At 48.6% G+C, this 10,595-nt stretch overlaps 1 protein-coding gene across 6 annotated transcripts in view; it reads left to right on the top strand.

The window, feature by feature from the left end:
- Nucleotides 1-3,770: 3,770 nt before the first annotated feature.
- The window catches only part of LOC115184924 (RNA pseudouridylate synthase domain-containing protein 1), a 10,117-nt gene continuing 3,292 nt past the window's right edge, over nucleotides 3,771-10,595 (top strand). The window contains exons 1-3 of one of the 6 annotated variants that reach the window (XM_029745498.1): nucleotides 3,771-3,867; nucleotides 5,076-5,798; nucleotides 9,035-9,158. In XM_029745498.1, the coding sequence (XP_029601358.1) occupies nucleotides 5,101-5,798; nucleotides 9,035-9,158 (822 nt within the window). In that variant the 5' untranslated portion in view covers nucleotides 3,771-3,867; nucleotides 5,076-5,100. Of the gene's footprint in view, nucleotides 3,868-4,140; nucleotides 4,247-5,057; nucleotides 5,799-9,034; nucleotides 9,159-10,595 lie in introns of those variants that run through there. The other 5 variants (XM_029745495.1, XM_029745497.1, XM_029745499.1 and 2 more) reach the window with 5 other exon arrangements.

The following is a 10,595-nucleotide window of genomic DNA, read 5'->3' as shown; positions in this document are numbered from 1 at the left end:
GGATGGAATCCACGGTTACAAAGCATGATGGGAGATGGAATCCACGGTTACAAAGCATGATGGGAGGTGGGATGGAATCCACGGTTACAAAGCATGATGGGAGATGGAATCCACGGTTACAAAGCATGATGGGAGATGGGATGGAATCCACGGTTTCAAAGCATGATGGGAGATGGAATCCACGGTTACAAAGCATGATGGGAGATGGGATGGAATCCACGGTTACAAAGCATGATGGGAGATGGAATCCACGGTTACAAAGCATGATGGGATGGAATCCACGGTTACAAAGCATGATGGGAGATGGGATGGAATCCACGGTTACAAAGCATGATGGGATGGAATCCACGGTTACAAAGCATGATGGGAGATGGAATCCACGGTTACAAAGCATGATGGGAGATGGAATCCACGGTTACAAAGCATGATGGGAGATGGAATCCACGGTTACAAAGCATGATGGGAGATGGAATCCACGGTTACAAAGCATGATGGGAGATGGAATCCACGGTTGCAAAGCATGATGGGAGATGGGATGGAATCCACGGTTAAAAAGCATGATGGGAGATGGGATGGAATCCACGGTTACAAAGCATGATGGGAGATGGGAGATGGAATCCACGGTTACAAAGCATGATGGGAGATGGGATGGAATCCACGGTTACAAAGCATGATGGGAGATGGGATGGAATCCACGGTTACAAAGCATGATGGGAGATGGAATCCACGGTTACAAAGCATGATGGGAGATGGAATCCACGGTTACAAAGCATGATGGGAGATGGAATCCACGGTTACAAAGCATGATGGGAGATGGAATCCACGGTTGCAAAGCATGATGGGAGATGGGATGGAATCCACGGTTGCAAAGCATGATGGGAGATGGGATGGAATCCACGGTTACAAAGCATGATGGGAGATGGGAGATGGAATCCACGGTTACAAAGCATGATGGGAGATGGGAGATGGAATCCACGGTTACAAAGCATGATGGGAGATGGGATGGAATCCACGGTTACAAAGCATGATGGGATGGAATCCACGGTTACAAAGCATGATGGGAGATGGAATCCACGGTTACAAAGCATGATGGGAGATGGAATCCACGGTTACAAAGCATGATGGGAGATGGAATCCACGGTTACAAAGCATGATGGGAGATGGAATCCACGGTTGCAAAGCATGATGGGAGATGGGATGGAATCCACGGTTACAAAGCATGATGGGAGATGGGATGGAATCCACGGTTACAAAGCATGATGGGAGATGGGAGATGGAATCCACGGTTACAAAGCATGATGGGAGATGGAATCCACGGTTACAAAGCATGATGGGAGATGGAATCCACGGTTACAAAGCATGATGGGAGATGGGATGGAATCCACGGTTACAAAGCATGATGGGAGATGGGATGGAATCCACGGTTACAAAGCATGATGGGAGATGGGATGGAATCCACGGTTACAAAGCGCTGTCAATTACGAGTGGCGCAGCGGTCTAAGGCACTACATCTCAGTGCATCACTACCGGTTCGAAACCAGGCTGTATCACAACCGGCTGTGATTGGGGGTCCCGTAAACCGGCGCACAATTGGCCCAGCGTTGTCTGGGTTTGGCCCCGGTGTAGGACATCATTGTAAATAATAATTTGTTCTTAGCTGACATCTCTAGTTAAATGAAAAAAAATATTGTAAGGATCTAATTTACCTTTGTTCCAACAACAACAACAAACAAGGCACATGGATGTGTATGAAACAGATAAACAAAAAAAGGTAGGATTTTTCTCCTGTGAAAACATGAAAACGTCTTAACGTTAGTAGTAGATAGATAGTAACCTTGTCAAGGAGGCATCAGTAAAACATTGTCCCCACAACACTTTGTTACAGAACTGTTACGAACCGGCTCAGAGTTCACAACAAAAGGGAGACAACGTGGAGACAAGGAGTATCAAAAATATATATTTATTAGATACTATCACAACCAAAAACAAGGTGTCTGCATGGAGAGAGTCTTTATCCTGGGACACACCCGAGCCCAGGTGTTTCCCATCTAGCTGACGACCCTTCCCACTCCGCCCACTGGCATCCTAATGAGGAACAAGAGCAAAGAGAGAAAATACAGCAGACAGAGTGGGAGGGTCGTCACACACCCCCCCATAAAACCGGGGACCAACAAGGGCCCCGGAACAACGTACCAGCCTCTGCGTCCCAAATCGACACAGGCCTCTGCGTCCCAAATCGACACAGGCCTCTGCGTCCCAAATTTACGAGAGGTTACATGTTCACCTTCCACTTGCCCCAGCCAACCTCCTTCTCCCCAAACCTCAGCAACCTTTGCGCACAGGAAGCAACGTTTAAGAGGAAAGGAGAACACAAGACCAGGAGGGAACAGACAGGAAAGTTAGAACATGACAAAACCAACCAATGGTCAGTCACATAACACTCAGGAACAGGGCACACAAGAGACCGTATCTCCCAACGGTTCATAGTCACTCCTCAACGGTTCATAGTCACTCCTCAACGGTTCATAGTCACTCCTCAACGGTTCATAGTCACTCCTCAACGGTTCATAGTCACTCCTCAACGGTTCATAGTCACTCCTCAACGGTTCATAGTCACTCCTCAACGGTTCATAGTCACTCCTCAACGGTTCATAGTCACTCCTCAACGGTTCATAGTCACTCCAACGGTTCATAGTCACTCCAACGGTTCATAGTCACTCCAACGGTTCATAGTCACTCCAACGGTTCATAGTCACTCCAACGGTTCATAGTCACTCCAACGGTTCATAGTCACTCCAACGGTTCATGCTGAGCACACCAGACCACAACAAGAGAAAATACAATCACACCGGGCACCACAGAAAAGAGATGAAATATGGAGCTTCCCCAAAACCTACAATAACTCAACCCTAGTCTTCATGCAGATTTGCGGTGGGTAATTATGCACTGTAGCCCGCTGGCAAAGTAGTAACCCCCCAGCACGCTGGTAGATTCCACCAAGCCACGGATGTGCCCCCGAGACAACTGCTCAGTCCACAGACACCACACAAAAATAACAAACATTAACAATGCCCAACATATTCCAAAATGAAACACGTCGCTAAGCCTATCAGGGGAAAAAGCTATAGCTCCGGGTAGTAAGTTTCACTACCCTATCCAAATCTCCCACTGAGGTACACAGCTGATTGTACTCACCTCAGCCCAATGTTCCAACAGCGAGTAGAACAAGCGTTTCCAGGCTGGGCAGAGGCCTGGAAACTAACCAATGTATTCTCTCCAACACAGCACACAAACCAAACCAACAAAGGCAACCAGTACTGAGCACCAAACTCAAACTAACAAACAAAGCACCTCAATTTAACATACCTCCACGTTTTCTCCCAAACACAAGTTCAAGATCCCGGACGAGCTCCCACTTGTTACGAACCGGCTCAGAGTTCACAACAAAAGGGAGACAACGTGGAGACAAGGAGTATCAAAAATATATATTTATTAGATACTATCACAACCAAAAACAAGGTGTCTGCATGGAGAGAGTCTTTATCCTGGGACACACCCGAGCCCAGGTGTTTCCCATCTAGCTGACGACCCTTCCCACTCCGCCCACTGGCATCCTAATGAGGAACAAGAGCAAAGAGAGAAAATACAGCAGACAGAGTGGGAGGGTCGTCACAGAACAAGTAAACAATGAATTTTGTAGGCGTTTTTTTTTCTTCCCCAAAGCTTCTTTGGTCTGTGATTGGTTGTTTAGTGCTGTCCGTCACTATGACGTGAACACAGCTTCCGTGTTTTTGTTTTTGTGTTTCCTGTCTCTCTAATGTCCACGTGGGTCTACCGGAGAGAATGAATAATAATAATAATAAACAGGTATATTAACACAATTAAACTACTTTTCAAATAATTGTACCAACTCGCTAGATAACAATCTAACGTGGCGAAAAAATGACACTGACTGTAAACTAGCTGATTTAGCTTAGCTAGCTAGCTTGCTAACTTAGATAACAAGCTAACGAATGTTTTGTTACACTGTACAAACTGTCTGTCCATTGTATAATATAAACTCTTTAACTGGGTGTTGCATCTAGTAAAACAGTGCAACTCATATATCTGAGTAGAGCAGACAGACGGACGGACAGACAGACAGACAGACAGACAGACAGACAGACAGGCAGGCAGACAGACAGACAGACAGACACGGATGTAATAAACGCAGTTCAGTCGTCCTGATGCTTCCCAGCTGAAACATGTATGTATGTGTATGTTTTTACCACGTTTTGTTTGTTTTTGGGGGGGGGTTTACCGGCTGTTGGGGCACACGACATTGTTTCTCGTAGGCAAGCCGATCGTCGGTGATTGTTTTAATTTATTTATAACATCATCAGTGCTCTCGAGTGGCGTAGCTGTCTTATTAAGGCACTGAATCTCAGTGTTAGAAGCGTCACTACGGTCCCTGGTTCGAATCCAGGTTGAATCACATCTGGGCCGTGATTGGGAGTCCCATAGGGCGGAACACAATTGGCTCAGCGTCGGTCGGGGTAGGCCGTCATTGTAAATAAGAATTTGTCCTCAACTGATTTGCCTCGTTAAATAAAACAATCAGTCTGTTTATTTATTCTTCATTTTGTACTTTAACTATTTGTACATCGTTACAACACTGTATATTTACATAATATGACATTTGAAATGTCATTATTCTTCTGGAACTTCGATGAGTGTAATGTTTACTGTTCATTTTTATTGTTTATTTAACTTTTGTTTATTATCTACTTCACTTGCTTTGGCGACGTTAACATATGTTTCCCCACGACAATAAAGACCCTTGAATTGAATTGAATTGTTTGGTCAACAGTAGAGATTCTTCAATAAAGTCTGTCATTCAACGAGAAAAAACTTGTTTTCATGTAAATGTCTTTCACTGAGAAATAAATAAATAAATAAATACTGCACCAAACATCTTAGATGTAAAATTGGCCAAAAACGTCAAAATGAATGACAGATTTCTTGAGTTATTTTAGTTTTAATTGTGACTTTTGAGGACGTGCATAACACATCATCAGTCCCTCGTGTTTCAGCAGGTCAGGCTGAGCTGAACCTGGCGGTATGGAACCTGGCGGTGTGGAACCTGGCGGTGTGGAACCTGGCGGTGTGGAACCTGGCAGTGTGGAACCTGGCAGTATGGAACCGGACAGTATGGAACCGGGCAGTGTGGAACCTGGCAGTGTGGAACCTGGCAGTATGGAACCTGGCAGTAGAGAACCTGGCAGTGTGGAACCTGGCAGTATGGAACCTGGCAGTATGGAACCGGGCAGTATGGAACCGGGCAGTATAGAACCTGGCAGTATGGAACCGGGCAGTATGGAACCTGGCAGTGTGGAACCTGGCAGTATAGAACCTGGCAGTATGGAACCTGGCAGTATAGAACCTGGCAGTATGGAACCTGGCAGTATGGAACCAGGCAGTGTGGAACCTGGCAGTGTGGAACCTGGCAGTATGGAACCTGGCAGTATGGAACCTGGCAGTAGAGAACCTGGCAGTGTGGAACCGCTGGAAACGACCAGGGATGTGAAACCGGCCAGAGGTGTGGAACCGGCCAGAGGTGTGGAACCGGCCAGAGGTGTGGAACCGGCCAGTGTTGACAGTCTGAAGGTTCTGTATCAGAGCTGTGACTACATCATAGTGGATAAGCACTGGGACATCCGTATAGACAGCAAGATGTGGTACGAGAAACGCACGGTCCAGAAACAGCTGGGGCTCCGTTTCCCTGAGCTGGCCGACCCCGGGACGTACTATGGATTCAGGTAAGAGAGAAACGCACGGTCCAGAAACAGCTGGGGCTGAGCTTCCCTGAGCTGGCCGACCCCGGGACGTACTATGGATTCAGGTAAGAGAGAAACGCACGGTCCAGAAACAGCTGGGGCTCCGTTTCCCTGAGCTGGCCGACCCCGGGACGTACTATGGATTCAGGTAAGAGAGAAACGCACGGTCCAGAAACAGCTGGGGCTCCGTTTCCCTGAGCTGGCCGACCCCGGGACGTACTATGGATTCAGGTAAGAGAGAAACGCACGGTCCAGAAACAGCTGGGTCTCCGTTTCCCTGAGCTGGCCGACCCCGGGACGTACTATGGATTCAGGTAAGAGAGAAACGCACGGTCCAGAAACAGCTGGGTCTCCGTTTCCCTGAGCTGGCCGACCCCGGGACGTACTATGGATTCAGGTAAGAGAGAAACACACTGTCCAGAAACAGCTGGGGCTGAGCTTCCCTGAGCTGGCCGACCCCGGGACGTACTATGGATTCAGGTAAGAGAGAAACGCACGGTCCAGAAACAGCTGGGGCTGAGCTTCCCTGAGCTGGCCGACCCCGGGACGTACTATGGATTCAGGTAAGAGAGAAACGCACGGTCCAGAAACAGCTGGGGCTCCGTTTCCCTGAGCTGGCCGACCCCGGGACGTACTATGGATTCAGGTAAGAGAGAAACGCACGGTCCAGAAACAGCTGGGTCTCCGTTTCCCTGAGCTGGCCGACCCCGGGACGTACTATGGATTCAGGTAAGAGAGAAACGCACGGTCCAGAAACAGCTGGGGCTGAGCTTCCCTGAGCTGGCCGACCCCGGGACGTACTATGGATTCAGGTAAGAGAGAAACGCACGGTCCAGAAACAGCTGGGGCTCCGTTTCCCTGAGCTGGTCGACCCCGGGACGTACTATGGATTCAGGTAAGAGAGAAACACACTGTCCAGAAACAGCTGGGGCTGAGCTTCCCTGAGCTGGCCGACCCCGGGACGTACTATGGATTCAGGTAAGAGAGAAACGCACGGTCCAGAAACAGCTGGGGCTCCGTTTCCCTGAACTGGCCGACCCCGGGACGTACTATGGATTCAGGTAAGAGAGAAACGCACGGTCCAGAAACAGCTGGGGCTCCGTTTCCCTGAGCTGGCCGACCCCGGGACGTACTATGGATTCAGGTAAGAGAGAAACGCACGGTCCAGAAACAGCTGGGGCTCCGTTTCCCTGAGCTGGCCGACCCCGGGAAGTACTATGGATTCAGGTAAGAGAGAAACGCACGGTCCAGAAACAGCTGGGTCTCCGTTTCCCTGAGCTGGCCGACCCCGGGACGTACTATGGATTCAGGTAAGAGAGAAACGCACGGTCCAGAAACAGCTGGGTCTCCGTTTCCCTGAGCTGGCCGACCCCGGGACGTACTATGGATTCAGGTAAGAGAGAAACGCACGGTCCAGAAACAGCTGGGGCTGAGCTTCCCTGAGCTGGCCGACCCCGGGACGTACTATGGATTCAGGTAAGAGAGAAACGCACGGTCCAGAAACAGCTGGGTCTCCGTTTCCCTGAGCTGGCCGACCCCGGGACGTACTATGGATTCAGGTAAGAGAGAAACGCACGGTCCAGAAACAGCTGGGGCTGAGGGAGGGAGGGAGGGAGGGAGGGGGGGAGGGTTGACCAACTGATCTTAAGGTGAAGGTGATTAATAGTGGTTAGAGAGGCAGGTAGCCTAGTGGTTAGAGGGGGGGGGCAGGTAGCCTAGTGGTTAGAGGAGGGACGGCAGGTAGCCTAGTGGTTAGAGGAGGGACGGCAGGTAGCCTAGTGGTTATAGTGGGGGGGCAGATAGCCTAGTGGTTAGAGGGGGGGGGCAGGTAGCCTAGTGGTTAGAGTGGAGGGGGGGGCAGGTAGCCTAGTGGTTAGAGGGGGGGGGCAGGTAGCCTAGTGGTTAGAGTGGAGGGACAGGTAGCCTAGTGGTTAGAGGGGGGGGGCAGGTAGCCTAGTGGTTAGAGTGTTGGACTAGTAACCGAAAGGTTGCTAGATCGAATCCCTGAGCTGACAAGGTACAAATCTGTCGTTCTGCCCCCTGAACAAGGCAGTTAACCCACTGTTCCCCGGTAGGCCGTCATTGTAAATCAGAATTTGTTCTTAACTGACTTGCCCAGTTAGATAAAGGTTAAATAAAATATTAAGATTCGTGACTGTTGCTCGGGACAGGAGGCTTGTTTCGTCCGCACCGCTACCTGAAAGAGCTCTGTGAAAAAAAATTGTCAAAATGTCAGACGAGGCGGACTGCGGGGTTTCAAAAGAGAAAGTGAGGTATTTTGTTGTTGTTGTTTTTGATTTTGCGGTGATGGAGCTGTATTTGAACGAGGGCTAAGGAACATTACATTTAGTGTTGCACTAGCTGCTAACCTCTTCTTTAGTTTCATATGAAGTGGCTGGCTCATCGCTAAGCTAGCTAATGGACACGGAAATACCGATCCTTCAAGCACTAAAACTCCTTTGCTAAATGTAAAACATTGTGTGACTGAGACCTCCTCAGCAAAAAAACGTCCAAGTGAATGACAGATTTCTGGATTTCTGTTGACTTATTCTGACTATGTTTGAGGGCGTCAGTAGTTCTGACTATGTTGTTACTAGGTAACACGCTGAGATTCATGTGAAGATGTTTCTGCCAAGCGCGCCGAGTCCGCACAGGAATGCCCACTCGATAGAGAGGCTGTCCGAGTGCTCAGTGGAGACCTCGATGGCTCGATAACTTGCATTTCAGATTGACTCGTGAACTCACATATCGACTGATGGAAGTGCTCAAAGAGTTGGGTTTGAGATTCAGCCTCTTTTCTCTCTTTCTCTCTCTCTCTCAATTCAATTTGCTTTATTGGCATGACGTAACAATGTACATATTGCCAAAATATCTCTCTCTCTCTCTGTTTCTCTCTCTCTCTTCTCTCTCTCTCCTCCCTCTCTCCCTCTCTCTCTCTCCTCTCTCTCTCCCTCTCTCTCTCTCCCTCTGTTTCTCTCTCTGTTTCTCTCTCTTCTTCTCTCTCTCTCTCTCTCTCTCTCCCTCTGTTTCTCTCTCCTCTCTCTCTCCTCCCTCTCTCTCTCTCTCTCTCTCTCCCTCTGTTTCTCTCTCTCCTCCCTCCCTCTCTCTCTCCCTCTGTTTCTCTCTCCTTCTCTCCTCTCTCTCTCCCTCTGTCTCTCTCTCCTTCTCTCTCCTCTCTCTCTCTCTCTCTCTCTCTCTCCTCTCTCTCTCTCTCTCAGGTTCTGTCACCAGCTGGACTACTCCACCAGTGGGGTTCTGTGTGTGGCTCTGAACAAGGCTGCTGCTGGCCGGGTCTACCACTGCTTTAAAGACCGCAGAGCTACCAAGGTCTACCTGGCACTGGTACGCACACACACACACACACACACACACACACACACACACACACACACACACACACACACACATACTCATCATGAGAACATTTGACATCATATAATATGTGTTTCCTCCAGTTGAGAAGCTGGGTAGAGGAGGTGTAGATGACTGTATATTTAATGTGTTTCCTCCAGGTGAGAAGCTGGGTAGAGGAGGAGTAGATGACTGTAGATTTAATGTGTTACCTCCAGGTGAGACGCTGGGTGGAGGAGGAGTAGATGATGACTGTAGATTTAATGTGTTTCCTCCAGGTGAGAAGCTGGGTAGAGGAGGAGATGATGACTGTAGATTTAATGTTTTTCCTCCAGGTGAGAAGCTGGGTGGAGGAGGAGTAGATGACTGTAGATGTAATGTGTTTCCTCCAGGTGAGAAGCTGGGTAGAGGAGGAGTAGATGACTGTAGATTTAATGTGTTTCCTCCAGGTGAGAAGCTGGGTAGAGGAGGTGTAGATGACTGTAGATTTAATGTGTTTCCTCCAGGTGAAAAGCTGGGTGGAGGAGGAGTAGATGACTGTAGATTTAATGTGTTTCCTCCAGGTGAGAAGCTGGGTAGAGGAGGAGTAGATGACTGTAGATTTAATGTGTTTCCTCCAGGTGAGAAGCTGGGTGAAGGAGGAGGTGATGACTGTAGATGTAATGTGTTTCCTCCAGGTGAGAAGCTGGGTGAAGGAGGAGGTGATGACTGTAGATTTAATGTGTTTCCTCCAGGTGAGAAGCTGGGTAGAGGAGGTGTAGATGACTGTAGATTTAATGTGTTTCCTCCAGGTGAGAAGCTGGGTAGAGGAGGAGTAGATGACTGTAGATTTAATGTGTTTCCTCCAGGTGAGAAGCTGGGTAGAGGAGGTGTAGATGACTGTAGATTTAATGTGTTTCCTCCAGGGAGAAGCTGGGTAGAGGAGGAGATGATGACTGTAGATTTAATGTGTTTCCTCCAGGTGAGAAGCTGGGTAGAGGAGGTGTAGATGACTGTAGATTTAATGTGTTTCCTCCAGGCGAGAAGCTGGGTAGAGGAGGAGTAGATGACTGTAGATTTAATGTTTTTCCTCCAGGTGAGAAGCTGGGTAGAGGAGGGGTAGATGACTGTAGATGTAATGTGTTTCCTCCAGGTGAGAAGCTGGGTAGAGGAGGAGATGATGACTGTAGATTTAATGTGTTTCCTCCAGGTGAGAAGCTGGGTAGAGGAGGTGTAGATGACTGTAGATTTAATGTGTTTCCTCCAGGTGAGAAGCTGGGTAGAGGAGGAGTAGATGACTGTAGATTTAATGTTTTTCCTCCAGGTGAGAAGCTGGGTAGAGGAGGGGTAGATGACTGTAGATGTAATGTGTTTCCTCCAGGTGAGAAGCTGGGTAGAGGAGGAGTAGATGACTGTAGATTTAATGTTTTTCCTCCAGGTGAGAAGCTG

This window comes from Salmo trutta, unplaced genomic scaffold, assembly GCF_901001165.1.
Source record: "Salmo trutta unplaced genomic scaffold, fSalTru1.1, whole genome shotgun sequence".
NCBI classification, from domain to species: Eukaryota; Metazoa; Chordata; class Actinopteri; order Salmoniformes; family Salmonidae; genus Salmo; species Salmo trutta.
This window is presented reverse-complemented; position numbering and strand designations above follow the sequence as displayed.